Source organism: Equus asinus, chromosome 4, assembly GCF_041296235.1.
Source record: "Equus asinus isolate D_3611 breed Donkey chromosome 4, EquAss-T2T_v2, whole genome shotgun sequence".
In the NCBI taxonomy this organism is placed as follows: domain Eukaryota; kingdom Metazoa; phylum Chordata; class Mammalia; order Perissodactyla; family Equidae; genus Equus; species Equus asinus.
Genome location: NC_091793.1, coordinates 79,181,381 through 79,198,953, shown reverse-complemented (window position 1 = coordinate 79,198,953; position 17,573 = coordinate 79,181,381). Strand labels below are relative to the sequence as shown.

The following is a 17,573-nucleotide window of genomic DNA, read 5'->3' as shown; positions in this document are numbered from 1 at the left end:
TAAACTTTTAATCTATATGTAAGTACTTTTGTGTGTTTTTTCCAAAGCAGCTGTGGGAACTGTAACATTTCTTTTTGGCTGAGAGAATTAGAATATAGGTTCAACTATTGTTGATACAATAGATTTTTACAAGCAGAGACTCTTCCCTTTAGTTTTGTGAAAGAAATACTTCGTGTTTAAACCTTGTGTTTGGTTGACTACAGCCCTCTACATGGCATTTTTTACCCTGAAGAGTGAATGCCTTGGAGGCATCCAGGGGGCAATGGAGAGCTTGGCCCCCCTCCTCCACTCAGAATCCTTTCAGGGCAGCTGTGTGGGTGGAATCTTGTCTGGGATGTGCCACCTCAGTTTGTCTTTTAGGAGACTGGACATATGATGCCATAGTACAGTTCTTTACTTTTAAAATAATTACTGGTGCCTACAGACAAAATGGATTAATAATGCCTTCCTAATCTATAATCAGGATGGAAACCAGATGAACTGTAATTTCATTCCTTTGGATATAAAATTAGACCTTTGGGAAGATTTACCAGCAAGCTTTCAGCTGAAACAGAATCGCTCCCTGGTAAGAATAGCCCTATGCATTTGTTTTAAATTAAAATTTGTTGAGTAATTTTAATGACTATTTCAAGTTTAATAAAAGCAGAGTTCTTTGTGGCCTGTCGCGGAGTCAAATCACTGGTTGCATTATAAGCAGTCCAGGCAGTTCCCTTGAATTACCGTGGTGCTAAGAATAAATGTGAAATCTGTTTCCTTGGCAAATGATCACACCTAGGCTTGCTGTTTCTGTGGATAGAATCATCCTCACATCATCTAATTTCTCATTCACAGGATTAGCAACTGTGATATTTGTATCTGACAGAATCACATTTTATCTTTGAAGGTTAAGTCCTAACAATGACAAATTCTGAGAGCAGGGATAAGACCATGCTGGGTGACTCTCAATTCATTGTCAGAAGCACCAGCATGCAACTGCAGGCCGGGTATCTGCCGGGGAGGCGTTAATTCTGATCTGTGGCCAGTTTGCCTTCGCTGCTAAGAAGGGTCAACATGTGCAGGGCCTGACCCAGCAGACAGTGTACCACTTTTTACAAGAAAATAATGATTATGTTTTTGCCCTGTGAGTGGAAATCAAACATTGCCCATGGGTCAGCTGCACCTCTCTTAAAGCAAAACGTAGCAGTGAGCTATTTTCTTTGGTGTCATCTAATCCTGATTCTCAGATTCCCAGAAAATAGCCAGTTACATGTAATTGACTAGTAAGTAAGAGTAATGGTGACCCTAATAAAAATGTGCCAGATTTACTGATGGCTATTTTCCTGTGATAACTCAGATAGTTAAGTACAAAGCAATTCTCAGATGTTGCACTGTCCTTCTGTCACCATTGCAAGACCTGCTGTCCCCAAGACTGGTTTTGCCTCGGCCACTGGTGGGATATGTGCTTCCGACAGCTGGACCTCTTTTGGTCTCACTGAGTGCGTTATTGCTGTCGCTCCCTCTGTACGTTAAGGACATATGCTGGCACATTTCATGTCCTGAAATGTGCCTTTAGGGAGTCTTTGGACTGAAAGAGACCTCTGCAGAACTGGCCATAGATATTCATAATAAAGATATGAGACTGCTTCAAATTGAAGAAAGCCTTAAATGGTGAAACTCAAAACCCTATTTTAGGGGTATAATAAAACATCAGTTTTCTGATAAGTAGCCTCACTTTCAAAGGTGAGCTGTTCATTTTTTCATTATCTCATTTTCTGCTAGATTCTGAGGTTTGTTCGAGAATGGGGTAGTCTAACCGCCATGAAGCAAAAGATAATCAGGAAAAGCGGGCAGCTGTTCTGCAACCCAGTTCTTGCTCTGGAAGAGATCGCAAAGCAGCAAAGCAAACACAATAGTACCAAAAGGTATGAGTTGTCTTTCTTTTTTTATTTTGTATGTTATTACTTGTCATGGGTATTTCTACAGGGGGGTCTGAGGCTTTTTATGTAACCACTAATGAAGTCCTGATGAGGTAAGAGAAATAAATTATACGTAAAATGACAGCTTATCTTATAGCAACATAATTAAATATTTTGCGGATTTGATCAAATCTGCTGGAAAAGATCCAGCTGTCTGGATCTTGCGCACCATGAGTCCTGCTCATCAGGAGGGTGCCTCGGGGCCCCATCTGCCCTGTGCTGCTAGAGTGTGAATCTTGGGTGCCATGCAGCAGGGGAGCTGGTTCTATTTGATGCACCAACACCCAAGTGGTGGGAGGTACTATTATCTTGCCCAGGGTTGGGAACAAAATAAAAGGAAAGGCTAAGTGTCTCGCGTTTGTAACTGTTTTGCCTTTATCATTACAGGTCCCTTCCTAATCTCTGTACTCTTACTTTCCTTTCTTGGCATCATAATCATCTTTGCCTCACTTAGGTAGTCTCCTGCGTGATCTCAAATCCCCATTCTCTGTAGACTCTTTTCTCAGCACGAAGCAAAGATTCTCAGGAAAGGCAGTCAGTTGTTCTGTTGCCAAACTCTTGCTTTAGAAGAGATCGCAAAGCACCAAACCAAACAGCCACATTGGCAGAAGCAGCCCCTGTCGCTCTTGCTGTCTCCACAGACCTGCAATCTCTCTTCATCCTCACATCCCGTCATTTATGATCTCTAGCCTTTTCCATCTACACAGGTGAAAGAAAGCCATCAATGGTATACGAGGGGATGTGGCTGATCAAATAAATTATAACCCCATACAGTGAAAAATCTCTTCTGCTGTTTCAAAATATGGCATGTGGTACATTCATGTGTAAGAACAAGGAATGATACTTGTGATAAATTATTAAGGGTAAAAGTAAGTATAAAAAAGATGGAAATACAAATATATGTAATTGCTGTTATTGACGTAGAAAGTATCTGGAAGGATACCTTAGAAAATCTTACCAGGGGTTTCTCTAGGACAGTGGTTCTCAACTGGGGGCAGTTTTACCCCCCAGGGTGGCAGTGTTGGGGGATGTTTTAGTTTGTCATGATTAGAGAATATAACTGGGGAACAGCTAGTGGCTAGAGGCGTGGGATACTGCTAAATATCCTACAGTGAACAGAGCTGCACTCCCAAACAAAGAATTACCTGTTTCAAAATGTCAATAACATGAGTGTTGAGAAATCTTGCTCTAGATCATGAGATGAGGGGAGTTTTGGAGATGGTAGGAACTTTATACTTTATGCCAGGATCACAAATTCAAATGACTAAAAACAAATCAGGAACCATAAATGAACAAATGAGATCAAGTGTAAAACTAGCAAGGATGGGGTGGGGGTGGAAATTTGGCAGACTGGAAAGTGCATAACCCAACTGAAGTCATGCAAATTCAGATTTAAAAATAAAATACTGTATGAGTCAAATAAAGCTGTTTGGCTAGTTGGATTTATCCGTGAGCTGCCAGTTTTGTACTCTTGCCTAAACTCTTCTGTACTGGTTCACTTTTTTCCACAAGCATGTATTACTTTATATAGAATATACATGTTAAATATATGTGTGTATTTATCCATATACATACACACACATCCATATACGCACACATATATAACAAAAAGCATGGTGCCTATTTTATTCTTCTCAATACTTCTTCCAGTCCTCTCCATTTTCTCACTTTTGTAACCACAGTCTTAGCTGAAGCATTGGTCTTCTCTTTGCATGATCCTAATTCCCTTCTTAACTGAATTTACAGCCCACCCTAGCCATTTCTAGACGTGTCCCATTGTTTCTTCTCCATCAGACATGGACCACTTACAGAACCACCTGAGAAAGATGACTGAGTCGTAAAGTCAAAAAAAGCAAAAGTCATAAAATCTATACAAACCAAAGTCAGATACACAGTTTTCTTTATAAAATTATATGAAGATGATATATTAAAGATAAAACTTGTGTTAACAGGCAGCAGAATCAATAATTATATTTGTTTCTTAAGTGCTCGCTCTGGCGCAATTGGAAGATTAGATTGAAAGGACAAGACTCAAAGTGGGGAGACAAGATGCATTCGTTTTCTATTGCTGCAGTTAACAAATTATCACAAACTTAGCAGCTTAACACAGCAGAAATTTTAAAATGAAAAATAAAGGAAGAAAGAAAAGAAAAAAGAACAACGGAAATTTATTATCTCACAGTTGTATATAAGTCAGAAGTCTGAGTTAACTCTACTGATTTCTCTGCTCTGGATTTTATAAGGCTGAAATCAAGATGTCAGCCAGCTGGGCTCTTACTGATAGTGTGAGAAGAATCCATTTTCATGCTTATTCAGGTTGTTGACAGAATTCAGTTCCTTGTGGTTGTAAGACTTAGGTTTCTTTGCTGGCTGCCAGCTGGGGGCTGCCCTTATCTTCTAGAAGCTTCTTTCTAGATCAAGTTTATGGGTCCCTACATCTCAGGGCTAGCAGTGGTGTGTCAAATCTTTCTCATGCTCAGAATTACTCCCTGTCTTAAGGTCAGCTGATTCGTAACCTTAATTACATCTGCAAAGTCCTTTTATAGCATTACCTAACGAGTGATTGATTGAATACCAGGAATCCTAGGGAAATATCTTTAAAATCTACCTACCACACAAGTTAAAAGACTATTATAGTAAACCTGGAAAAAAACAGTGAGGACTTATATTAAGGCATTAGCAGTGGGAATGAAGGAAAGAGAATGAAGAGAGGTGTTAAGGAGGGAGATCTAGAGACCTTGGTCACTGAGCACAGAGAGGGAGGGCTCCAGGGAAGTTGACCCAGTAGAGCCATGAAAGGGAAAGCTGTGTACCTGCGGGGGAGTTGAGGGGGATGCTTTGAGGAAGCATGCTGGTTCCTGCTGTAGAACCGAGTGAGCCTCAGTAAATTGGAGTAACTGTGTGTCTCTGACAGCAGGTGTGAAAGATGGGGCTGCACAACAGCATTGATTGATTGAAGTCTGTATGAGGAGCAGTTAGAAATGGGTGCCTTTCCCTCCCACTGTCCTACCAGTTTACTTTCTAGAGAAACCGAACCAGAGAGGCGCCAGTCTTGGAAACACCAGGTTTACTGGAGATGAAGGGAGATGCATTATGTTAGAAACTGACACTCCCCAGACTACTTTCTTTGCTCAGTTTCCAGAATACCAGCAGCCACATTTTACTTCCTAGGCAGGAGATTAGAGGATTCATCTCTGAAAAAAATGGAATGGTCTCAGAATAAAGACGCATAGATACTGATGTTTAGGAATTCCCCCAAAAGCAATGGCTAGATCTCCAACCAGATTATCCTCCAGTGACATCCACCAGTTTTCAGGTCCCATTCAAGCTTACAGCTTTGCAGTCATCTTTTGAGTAGCTCACTCTTAAATATGAATGGAAGCCAAGACCATCAGCCATGGTTTCAGTGCCTAAGTGAGTTCCCATTTGTCAGAGGCAGGCCTGATTCAGTTGGAGCCTTAGGATGCCAACTGTTTATCCTCTAGCCACAACTCATCTCCAAAACAGGTCAGCAGCCTATAGCCCAGCATTGTTTTCATGGATTTGGGCCACTTTCCAATGCACACTCCTGCTCCCATCCCCATCCAGGAATTACTTTAGTAGGCTACATTCTCCCTTCCCTATTTGTCAAAATTGAGATTTACCATAATCCTATTGAGAGTTGGTATACTTACATGAACTTCCTAGCAAACCTCAATGGAAAACTAAATATTGGTAACTCACAACTCCATTTGAAAAGTTGTCAACAACTCACTTTGGGGTTGATTGATCTATTTCTCATGGTTTCCAAAAAATTGTGCTTCAACTTCTTGTAGGAAAGGTTATTTTTAGTTCTTAAATCTCTGAATAGATTCCTCAGCATTTTTTAAAGTACTGAATTAGGTTTCGAAGCTTCTAAACATTGAATAATACCTGAGGCAAGGCTTAATGTCCCCTTGACCCTCAAAGCAAGGAAGCTTTTGAGTTCACTTAGAATCTACTGAACTACTTCAGCAAAGAGCTTTTGTCAAGGGAATAAAATGGTTGAAGAAATGGGGGGAGAGGGGAAGTTTAGGATCTAAAAGAGCAAGTTAGAGAATTCTCCAAGAATTCACTGTGCTTCCTTTTTGCTTTAGGAAAGCCACACAAGTGGAAATGCATATACATGAAAAGCTAGTCACTCTTCCTCTTAATAGGAGAAATGCAAATTTAAAGCTATAATGAACTACATATCACCATTAGCAGTGATTTTTCTTTTTTTTTGAGGAAGATTAGCCCTGAGCTAACATCTGCTGCCATTCCTCCTTTTTTATGCCAAGGAAGACTGGCCCTGAGCTAACATCCATGCCCATCTTCCTCTACTTTATATGTGAGACGCCTGCCACAGCACGGTTTGACAAGTGGTGCATAGGTCTGCACCCGGGATCCAAACCAGCAAGCCCCAGGCCACTGAAGCAGAATGTACAAACCTAACCGCTGTGCCACCGGGCCAACCCCAGCAGTGATGTTTTTAACTGACTTACCTTGTGCTAGTGAAAGTGTGAGGAAACAGGTGCTCTCGTTCATTCATTGCTGCTGGACGCATATATTGGTACAAACCCAAAGGAGAACAATGTGTCCAAATCTATCCAAATTTAAAGCACCCAAGACCTTTCATGCGGCAATTCTACTTCTGGGAACTTATTCTATGTCTACTTCATGTGTAGAAAATACCATGTATAGGGATATTTATTACAACATTGTTTGTGGTAGCAGAGGCTGGAACAACCTACATGCTCATTAATCAGAGACTGGTTAGCTATATGGTTTATCCAAATAATGCAACCATTAGGAAAATAGGGCAGCCCTGTGTGTACTGATAGGGAAAGGTCTCTGAGATGTATTTTCAGGTAAAAAGAGCGAGGTGAGGGTTAGTGTGTATATTCTGCTACCATTTGTTTTTAAAAATAAAAAGTATCATGGGGAGTAACTGCTAATGAGGACAGGTTTTTTGTGGGGTTGATGAAAATGTTCTGGAATTAGGTAATGGTGATGGTTGTACAACCTTGTGAATATACTAAAATGCACTGAATTGTAAACTTTAAAGTGGTAAATTTTATGGTATGTGAGTTATATGTCAATAAAAATACAGAGATAAATAAATAAATGGTACAACCTATACACAGAGAAAATAAACTATTTCTCAAAGGATATATTAAAAACTGGCAGCAGAGGGAGAGGGGGACAAGAGGGATGGGAATGGAAGGGGTCCTGATTCTTCACCAAATACGCTGTTGCTTGCCTTTTCAATTTTTAAATTTGTGCATGTATCACCTAATCAAAAAATTAATAAAATAGTTTGTAAAAAGAAAATCTGTTAATTATTAAATCTATTTCAACAACATAAGAGCACATTTCTAAAATTTTACCTACAATTACACAATTCCATTGTGATTTAGCTCTGATTTTATTATCAGACTACTGAATGGAGAAGTACTTAAAAATATGAAGAAAAATATGTTTAAATGAATTAAGAAAAAAACTACAATAGGTATAACTACCAGAGAAACTGGGCCATGCTAATTAGAAGGAATTAATTGGCTAATTGCATTTCACCTACTTAAATTCCCCTGTCACCTTTAATTGGAATAACTTTCATCTTTACTTCCAGTCCCTAAACCATTGTGTGGTATTGATGGTGTTGTGTTATAAGATTCTGAATCCCACATCAAGAGTGGCTTTCTTTCAGTGGAAAATTCCATAAACCCTGTGTGGGCCAATGATAGTGGGAACAACCTTGAGATTATAGAAGATGTGATTGAACCTGATTAACTAAAAAGAGAATCACTTCACCCGAATTCGCTGATACACTGTTATAGCTGATTAAGGTGATTTGAGAAGCCTTGAAGAAAAGGCCAAGAGGGAGGTAAAAATGCAATTAGAGATTTTCTGCACAGCTTGGCAAGCTGTTTACTGAAGGCTGTCAGTTGTGCATGGATTTGATCATTTCTTATTCCTACATCCATTCCTTTTTTATCCCTAAGTGAAAATTGATCCAAAGGATATTGAATAGCTCTTGAATTTCTTAGAAAAATAAATCTTGAAAAAACTAATTTGGAACAAAGAGATGTGTTTCCCACATGTGGAGACCAATGTAAAGGGAGAAAATTCCATTCCCTAACTTTAGTATTAGCACAGTGAAGAGACTGGTATCTTGCTTTTTCTCCTGTTGGATTTGCAAGGAGCAGTGCGAACATGAAATAGAGAAACTCTTATAGGACAGAGGAAATCTACTTAACGTGTAATTGTTTTAGATATATAACCAAAGAAGATGTTGCTGTCGCCTCGATGGACAAGGTGAAGAGTGACGGGGGCCATGTCCGTCTGATCACAAAGGAGCCCAGGCCGTGGGACTCTTCCACAAAGTAAGGTTTTATTTACCAGTGGAGTATAGAAGGACTAAGACCACTCCTTTAAAGTTGTGTATTCATTTTTGTAATACTTCACCTTTGTTTGGCCATTTGACAGGTCACAAAGCTTTCACAATAGAGTAGCTCTTGAATCCTCCTAGCAAGCCTGTGAGGCACATGATTCCTCACCTTAGAAATTAGAGATGAGGAAGGATGCTGAGACCAGGTGGACCAAGTGACCTGCCCTAGGCCACTAGATGCTAGGAGACTTGAGGTCAAATCTGGGCTCTGCCTCCCCATCTTGAGTTTTTTCTGTCATAAGAAGTTTTTCTTTTAACACTTCGAACGAACAGCTATGGAAATAGGCAAAGCAGCTGTTGTAATTCCCATGTAGGACTTTTCAACATAATTGAATAATGTACCTTTTCCTTTTATTCTAACAAATTGAGCTCATGTCCTATCAGGTTTCATTGCTAATTTTCGTTTTATCAACTGAGTTTACCTGGAGGAGGCACCTGTTTAGCAAGTCTACTGTTGTGGTTCCTGTCGACGCTATTAGCTACCTGGTTCTGTCACTTTATGGATGTGAAGACTCTGTGTCCTGTAGGGCAGCAGAAGCCGGAAGAAAGTGTGCATGGGAGACTTTAATGGCCTCTCTGTCCTGTGGAGGTGTGTGACCCGGCACATGTAGAGAGCACGACAGCCACTACTTTAGTTGGGCTTTTCCACTCGCCTCCTTTCCCAACCTCAAGAAGCATTTTCTGTCTTCCCATTTTCCTACTTCTCCAGATGTCTCACAGTCTGATTAACTTGAAGACATCTAAATTTCCAAGAGAGGCAGCATATTTGTATTCAAGATAAATTTTTTTTAACACACCATTCTTTCTTTTACTTGGCATAGAGTGTAGAGTGCTGACTACAGCTATTTACTTCCACACTGAGTCACAGAATCTGTGGGCCCCATGTTTACTGATTATCAATATAGAAATTTTGAAGACCTTTATATAAAGTAATGACTATTTAGACTAGAATCAGTGTTCTTTAGTTACCTAGTCACTGTTTTGTTCAATTCTAGAAAATTTCTTAAAGATGGAGCCTGTGTCCCCTTTCTAAATCCCTGCACAGCCCAAGCTGATCTCACTGTGGAGCCTTCTACATCCAAAGGCTATTTGCAAGCTGTGGATAATGAAGGAAATCCCCTTTGCCTTCGCTGTCAGCAACCCACTTGCCAAACTAGGCAAGAGTGTAAAGCCAACGCTTGGGATTCACGCTTTTGCTCTCTGAGATGTCAGGAGGAGTTTTGGATTCGATCTCATAACAGTTACCTGCGAGCCGAAGTATTTGAAATTGAACACGGTGTGTGTCAGCTCTGTAATCTGAATGCACAAGAACTCTTTTTACGTCTGAGAGATGCCCCTAAAGGTCAGAGGAAGAATCTTCTGGATACTACCTGGACCTCAAAGCTCCCATTAGAACAGGTAAATTATAATCATGGGACAGAGAGAAGGCAGCATTGTACTGAGTGATGAATATTGATTCTCAAACTTTCTTTTTTTAACTTTTTAATATGGAAACTTTCAAACATATATACAAAAGTAGAAAGAATAATGAACCCATATACGCATCACCAACTTTAACAGTTATCAACATTTGCCTTCATTTTCATCTGCCCTTCACCTCGATTCCTTTTTTCTCCTGGAATTATTTTAAAGCAAATTCCAGACAAGGTTTTATTTCACCCTTAAATACTTTCATTATGTATCTCTCACACATAAAGACTTTCTTCTTCCCTCTCTCTCTCTGTCTCTCTGTCTTTCCTCCTTTTAAGTATAATCCCATACCCCAATACACATTATCACACCCAACACAATTATAATTCCTTAATTATAATAAGTCCATTAAGTCCAGTAAGTTTGGGTTCCCAGATTGTCTCAAAATGTCTTTTTACAGTTGCTTTGTTCTAATGAGGATCAAAATGTGACCCACACATTGCATTTGGTCATTACGTCTCTTATGCTCCATTTAATCTATATCACCTCATCCCTTTTTTTACACCATTAAAAAGTTGGATCATTTGCCTGTAGGATTTCCCACATTCTGGATTTGTCTCCCTGTATCCTCATGGTGTTATCTGACATGTTTCTCTATCCTCCTGATTTCCTGGATAATGGTTATAAGATCTAGAGGCTTAATCAGATTATGATTACATTATTTTGGGAAGAGATCTTAACAGATGGTACATTGCATTAAGGACACATATGGTCTGGTTGTTCTACTTTTCATGATGTTAATATGTGGCAAACAGATAACCCCCAAAATATAGTTCATTACAATGAGAAGGAAACTTATACATGTTCATCCCACTGTAAAATGTAATTTATTAAAAAAAAAAACAGTATTCTTAACATACTATTATCAGTATTCACTTGATTTCCAAAACTCAGTTGGGTTTCTAATGTTCTGTTCTAATCAGTTATAAATTTCAAATGAGAGCAAAATGTATAATTTAGGGGCCAGCCCCGGTGGCATAGTGATTAAGTTTGGCTCCAGTTCGGCAGCCTGGGCCCAGCTCTCCTAAAAGAAAAGAAGAGGAAGATTCGCAGTGGATGTTAGCTCAGGGTGAATCTTCCTCAGCAAAAAAAAAAAAAAAAAGTGATTTTGTATTGTGCTTAATTAAAAAAAAAATCACTCCTGAGCTACTCACTGCCCACTAAAATATTGGATAAATTCCTGCCAGTTAGTCAAATCATACATTTTTATTTACCTAGTATTGCTGAATTATGACAGAATTAATTAATAAGCGTTTCTGCAAAGATAAATTAGTGTGACTTTGAGAGCTAGGGAAATATACTATTTCCCTAAGGACAATCAGAGTTCCTGAAAAATCTTCTGGTCTAATTGGTGAGAGACATGTTGTACCCATCCCAGAGGTGTCACCAGACTCCAGTTTCTTTCTGCTGCCAGAGTGTGGAGGCTTCCAGAGGACGCACAATGAAAAGACTCAAGGACATCTTGAAAGCAGCCTGTCCAGGATGCAGAAGTCACATAGTATACATCTAAAACAAGAACGCAGAGAATAGGGAGCACCACGGGGCTCAGAGAGGGGAGGACCAGTCGGAGAGGGAGTGAGTCTTTCAAGAGGTGAATTTAGGATGTTGAAGACTGACCCCCAGTGATTTGCCATAGTATTACTGGGAAGAACAAAGAGGCTTCTGGATCATAAAGTCTGTCAGAGTGGAGACTGCTCAGCAAAAAAGAATTGGTTACAAAAGGCAGGACCAAAATGGATTTTTTTCTAAGAATGTGCCATTTGCTTGATGCACAAGACTGCCATTTGTAGTTGCTTCTAACAATACCAACCTCAAAAATAAAAATCTATTTATATCTTCTAACAGAAGTTGGGAAGTCCAGTACAGAAGAGAAAGTGAGTCAGTCTGTAACAAAGTTCAGCTGGACAAAGCTCGCTGGCTCCTGGGCTCCTCTCGGTCCAGACACTGGTGATCAGGTCCCTGTGCTGTCCGTGGGCCTGACGAGCTTCCTTACAAGGGCTCTGGAACCATGTCACAGGTTTCCCTGGCCGGCAGCCATGAAGTTGATTGTAATTTCTTCCTTGTCCAACACCAAGGAAATAAAAACAACTTTCACACTCATCTTTGTGGTATTTAAACAACTACACTGCTGTGCAGTGAGCTGGTTTTACCACCTCAGGTAAAATGTTAAAATACGTCCCATTCTAATGTGGGTCATTACTAGTTAAATATAAAGTGTGTATATGTGGACTGGCCTCAATAATGGCCACTTTCAATGGACATCTTTGTTTATTCCAAATATGCAAGATACAGAGGTTTGTTCTAGAAATTTCATTCCAGTCCATGTGACTTGGCAGGCTCCCAGGTGAATAGCATAAAAGTTCAGGTGATAGCTATTAATATTAATATTAAACTGTCACTGGTGTAGTAACAATTGCATTGAAGGTCAACAGTTAAAGATTGTCTGAGTCAGTAATATTCAGAAGGTTTTAATTTCTAGTCTGTTCTTATTCTTTTCTCAGTTTGGTTTTAGTGACTCTAAAAACTAGCTCAAAGGTGCAGAAGGAACTGATTTTTCCCAATCTGTCAGGAGTCTTAGTATTTTATACTTGCTTATAATTTTTTCAAAATGAGTTAGGTAAGGGAAACAAACTTTTTCAGAAACATATTTTATTGCTTTCAAATTGCTAAGCTAGGGGATTTTTCCTACTCATGATAAAAGCTATAAAAAGCCATCCTAGTGTATTTTTCCCAGTGATTTTGCTGTATAAACATAATGGCACAACGTAAAACCACAGTGTATGTCGGAAATTGCTGATCTTGTGTTCTCATTGCAGCTTAACGAAATGATAAGGAACCCAGGAGAAGGGCATTTCTGGCAGGTGGACCACATCAAGCCAGTGTCCAGTGGAGGAGGACAATGCTCCCTGGACAACCTGCAGACTCTCTGCACGATCTGTCACAAAGAGGTCAGTGAAGCTCACAGGCATGTTTGACTCCATCCAGGGACTTCACATTGCAAATTGTGCGTACCAGTGTGGAAGATTATGTGGATGGATCCGTATCCCTGGTCTGGGATCCGGGATTCATCACCTAACCCTTGAGTTTCCTCTTGAGGCCAATGTAAGTTCTCAGTCACAGGTGGAAGAGAAACTGCTTCCCTTTTAATTCATTCTAGGACCGGGGAATTTTCACCACCACCTAGAACAAAACGAATACAACTTACATATTGCACAGTCTGGAAGAGACCCGGACCCTCAAACCAGAAGTTCGGTGAATTAGGGCCGTGGCATATGTTTGTATCTACAGCCAAATATGTCCTGAAATATCTGAGAACATTAATAAATTATCTCTAGGACCAACTCAGTTCAACATGCAACAGTGCACTGCTGGCCAAAGTATGAAACCCAGTCACCTGGGCGCATCTTTGGGCAATTACCTGCTGTTTAAAGCAAAAGGAAAACAGTGACATAGTATTATCAGCTAAGATGAATTTTTAACAGGCAGTTAGAGGGAGTAGGATCTGCCTCTTGAGATAATCTTAGAAAGAAGCATATGCTCAATATGCAACTTTGTATCCAACTTTCTTTTTCACTTATGGCAAGATTTAAGCATTCATAATGTTTATCATCTAAAATGGCTGCATATTAGTCGATTGAGTAGATCTCCACCTAGTTTATTTAGCATTCCCATAGTGGTGAACGTTGAAGTTGCTTACATTTCTTTGTTCTTATACATAACACTACCAAGCACATTTTTTTGGTATACATACTGTTTTTTACATTTGAGGTCGTTCCTTAAGATAGATTCTCTGATATAAAATCACTGAGTCAAGTGTTTGAATATTTTTGAGACTATAGGAATTTATCTCCAAGCTGTTTTCCAAAGGTTTGTACAAAATCAGTTATGCTCCTCTCACCCATCAGTGAAGGAGAATACCCATTTAACTGCACTAATTAGTGCTAATGTGACGGGAGAAAAATGGTCTGCCATTACTTTGTTTACTAAAGACCCAGATGTTTTTGAAAATGCTAATCAATAGTATTTACACTTTTGAGAACTGTTCAGATCCGTTACCAATGTTCATATGGTATGAGGACTTTCTTAGTCTTCTTTTAATATTGTAGATTCCTCAATTTCTTCACAAACATAATTTTTACGTAAATGGAATCACATCATAGAGGCAGGGGTTTTTGTTTTTAGTTTTAACCCTCTTTTCTCTCCCCACCTCTTCCACCTTGATCACTTCACAGGTACATAGACTTCAGTTGAGAAGAAAGTTATCTGATTTCTCAGCTGTGCATATTAGCACATTCAAGACCTACAGGAGAATTAAGATATAGCAAAGGAAAATGCCGTCCCTCTGTAATCACTTTTTCAGATTCTCATGAAAAACTTTATTTGTGGGAGCAGCAGAAGAGTCTAGTTCTGGTCTATCTCATTTTGTTTTTCTGCATTGGCTAGGCTGTTAGGTTGGGAATGGCCTCTGAGCCCAGAGAACAGGAAGCAGACAGGTCTTACACGCACTGCACTCGGGGAAATACCAAGATGCCTTACAAGTTCCCACATAGATGAGGAGAATCATGGCCTCCCCTGGTCCCCAAATGAGGGATTCATGGTCTCACTGGCTAGCAAGACATCCCCCAAAGCTGTGTGTTTTCTCCTCAGCATCTGGTCCTAAGTGAACCGAGGACCTCAGGGCATGTCCCAAAGTTACTGGGGTCCTCTGCTTGCGGTTTGGTAACGCCCCTAATGGCAAAGACTAGGAAATGGGTGTGGTGATAGTGTAGATTTTCCCACACTAACAGAATACAAAATTTTGAGTTTCTGTAACCAGTACTTTTTTCCTAACATGTGTACACGTGCATATTTTTTAACTTTTAGAGAACTGCCAGACAAGCCAAGGAAAGAAGCCAGGTGAGAAGACAATCTCTAGCATCAAAGCACGGATCAGACATCACACGGTTTTTGATAAAGAAATGAAGTATAAAACACTTAGAATGGATGACAAATGGTTTACATGTGGAGGAATTCAGCACATTTTTTTTCACGTTTGTCTAATATTTTCTGAGTAAAAATTTGCAGAACAAAAATCAAGAATTCAGCTTCCCTTTTCATAGTAAATGCTTTTCTTTTGAAAGTTTTGTTAAACTTTCATTTCCCCGGGGCTGGCCCCGTGGCCGAGTGGTTTACTTCGCGCGCTCTGCTGCAGGCGGCCCAGTGTTTCGTTGGTTCGAATCCTGGGCGCAGACATGGCACTGCTCATCAGACCACGCTGAGGCAGCGTCCCACATGCCACAACTAGAAGGACCCACAACAAAGAATATACAGCTATGTACCGGGGGGCTTTGGGGAGAAAAAGGGAAAAGGTAAAATCTTTCAAAAAAAAAACTTTCATTTCCCCAGCTGTACCTTAATCATGGTATTATACATAGATTACATTTGAAAAATATACTCTCAATTACTTGAGAAATACTGCTAGATTAGTCTTGGTTCTGGACTGCTGTGTATATAAATGGAACATTGCAAAACCATAAGGGAAATTTTGAGGGCAAATCATCATTATTCAGGAATTCTGGGCCAAGTGTGATCAGCCTGCTTAGTATGCAAGAGAAACTCTTGTTCACTAAATGCCTCCAAAATGGAGTTGGGGTACACATTTTGAGTGTTGTCTTTTTAATTTCTTAGCCAGTGTCTTTGTTGAAAAGATGCTTTTGCAAATAAACTAATTGGACCTATGTTGTTTGTGGATAATTTGGGAGTTCTGGGTAGAGTAATTGTTAAAAATATTTAAAAACTGAAAACATGAAATGTAAAATGCCACTAAAACTTCATTTTTTAGTTAGTTTGTTTTAATGCATAAAACTAGGCTTATGGTCAAAGCGCCCTGTCTCCTGGTTATCATTTTCTGTTTTTAAAATCCTGTCTTATTAAAAGTATATTCATGGTACCCCTTTTAAAAGGGGTGATGATGATAAAACTCTTTATAGTAAAGCATGATCAGATAGAGATATATGTTAAAAAATATAATTGTAATATTAAAGTATAATTGATATTCAAAAATAAAAGAGTGATGAAACAAAATCAGGGCATAATCCCGCAATGTGTCAGAATCGCGAGAGCAAAGAGTCAGAACTACACAAAATACAGGTCCAAGAAAGAATTGCATTCACAAAAGGCCCATTTGTAAATACTGTTTGATGTAAACCTCCTTAGCTTGAGCACTCTCCAATTTTAATCCATAGCGTGTGCTTTATAATGTAGAGGACTTGTTTTTAGAAAGATTATACAATTGTGAAATTTCCGTCCAGAGATTTTATTAACTTTATAACTGTTTCATTGTATGTGTCAAATAGTGTTGTTTATTTTATAAATTAGGTTGGGCTTTCTTTGGCCTCCTTTCTGCTTTGCTGGTCAGGCTCTTGGCCGTTTTCTGCCTCATTGCCAGGGTAACCTAGGATTCCTCACGGTTCAGAGCTGAGAAGCTGGCACGTTGCTTTTCCTCCAGCATGGGGTGTTTGCAAGTGAGACTTTAGTCTAACTAGGTCAGATTTGAGTGGAGCTTACTCTTTAGATCAAACTAAGGTGGTAATTCTACAGAGAAAGTTCTCGGATGTAGGAACTGTATGATGGTTTGAGGTGAAATGACCCATGAAGATGGTCTCTCTCTTTGCCAGATTTCAAAATTCTGATCAATTAAAAACGCTGTAAGAGCATTGAAAAGGATAAAATACTTAGGAATAAATTTAACCAGGGAGGTGAAGGATCTGTATACGGAAACTAGAACACTTTGATGAAAGAAATTGAAGGCACAAACAAATGGAAAGATATCCTGTGTTCATGGATCAGAAGAATTAATATTGTTAAAATGTCCATATTACCCAAAGCAATCTACAGATTCAATGGAATCCCTTTCAAAATTCCAATGGCATTTTTCACAAAAATAAAAAAAATCCTAAAGTTCATATGGAACCACCAAAGACCCCAAATAGCCAAAGCAATCTTGAGAAAGGGGAGCAAAGTTGGAGGCATCATGCTTCCTGATTTCAAGCTATGTTTTCGAAGCTATAGAAATCAAACAGCATGGTATTGGCATAAAAACAGAGACGTAGATCAATGGAACAAGATAGACAGCCCAGAAATAACTCATGCCTATATATTCAACTAATTTTCAACAAAGGAGCCAAGAATATACAATGGAGAAAGGATAGTCTCTTCAATAAATGGTGTTGGAAAAACTGGACAGCCACATGTAAAAGAATGAAACTGGACCACTCTTTTCCCCATACACACAAATTTAACTCAAAATGGATTAAAGACTTGAGTGTTAAGACTTCAAACCATAAAACGACTAGAAGAAAACATAGATGGTAAGCTCCTTGACATAAGTCTTGGCAATGATTTTTTTGGATTCAACACCAAAAGTAAAGACAGCAAAAGCAAAAATAAATAAGTAAGACTACATCAAACTAAAAAGCTTCTGCACAGCAAAGGAAACTACCAACAAAATGAAAAGACAGCCTATGGAATGGGAGAAAATATTCGCAAACCACATATTCAAATAGGTTAATATGCAAAGTATGTAGGGAACTCATACAACTCAATAGCAAAAAACCAAATAATTCTATTAGAAAATAGGCAAAGGACCTGAATAGACATTTTTCCAAAGAAGACATACAAATGGCCAACATGAAGATGTGCTCAACATCACTGATCATCAG

General features: G+C 39.2%; 1 protein-coding gene across 4 annotated transcripts in view; it reads left to right on the top strand.

Annotated features, from left to right (window-relative positions):
* ZRANB3 (zinc finger RANBP2-type containing 3) overlaps positions 1-15,590 on the top strand; it is a 216,390-nt gene extending 200,800 nt beyond the window's left edge. For 3 of the 4 annotated variants that reach the window (XM_070507578.1, XM_070507577.1, XM_014849507.3), the window contains 6 exons: positions 464-565; positions 1,759-1,901; positions 8,228-8,338; positions 9,399-9,801; positions 12,690-12,821; positions 14,737-15,590. In XM_070507578.1, the coding sequence (XP_070363679.1) occupies positions 464-565; positions 1,759-1,901; positions 8,228-8,338; positions 9,399-9,801; positions 12,690-12,821; positions 14,737-14,835 (990 nt within the window). In that variant the 3' untranslated portion in view covers positions 14,836-15,590. Of the gene's footprint in view, positions 1-463; positions 566-1,758; positions 1,902-8,227; positions 8,339-9,398; positions 9,802-12,689; positions 12,822-14,736 lie in introns of those variants that run through there. The other variant, XM_070507579.1, reaches the window with a different exon arrangement.
* The last annotated feature ends 1,983 nt before the right edge of the window (positions 15,591-17,573 follow it).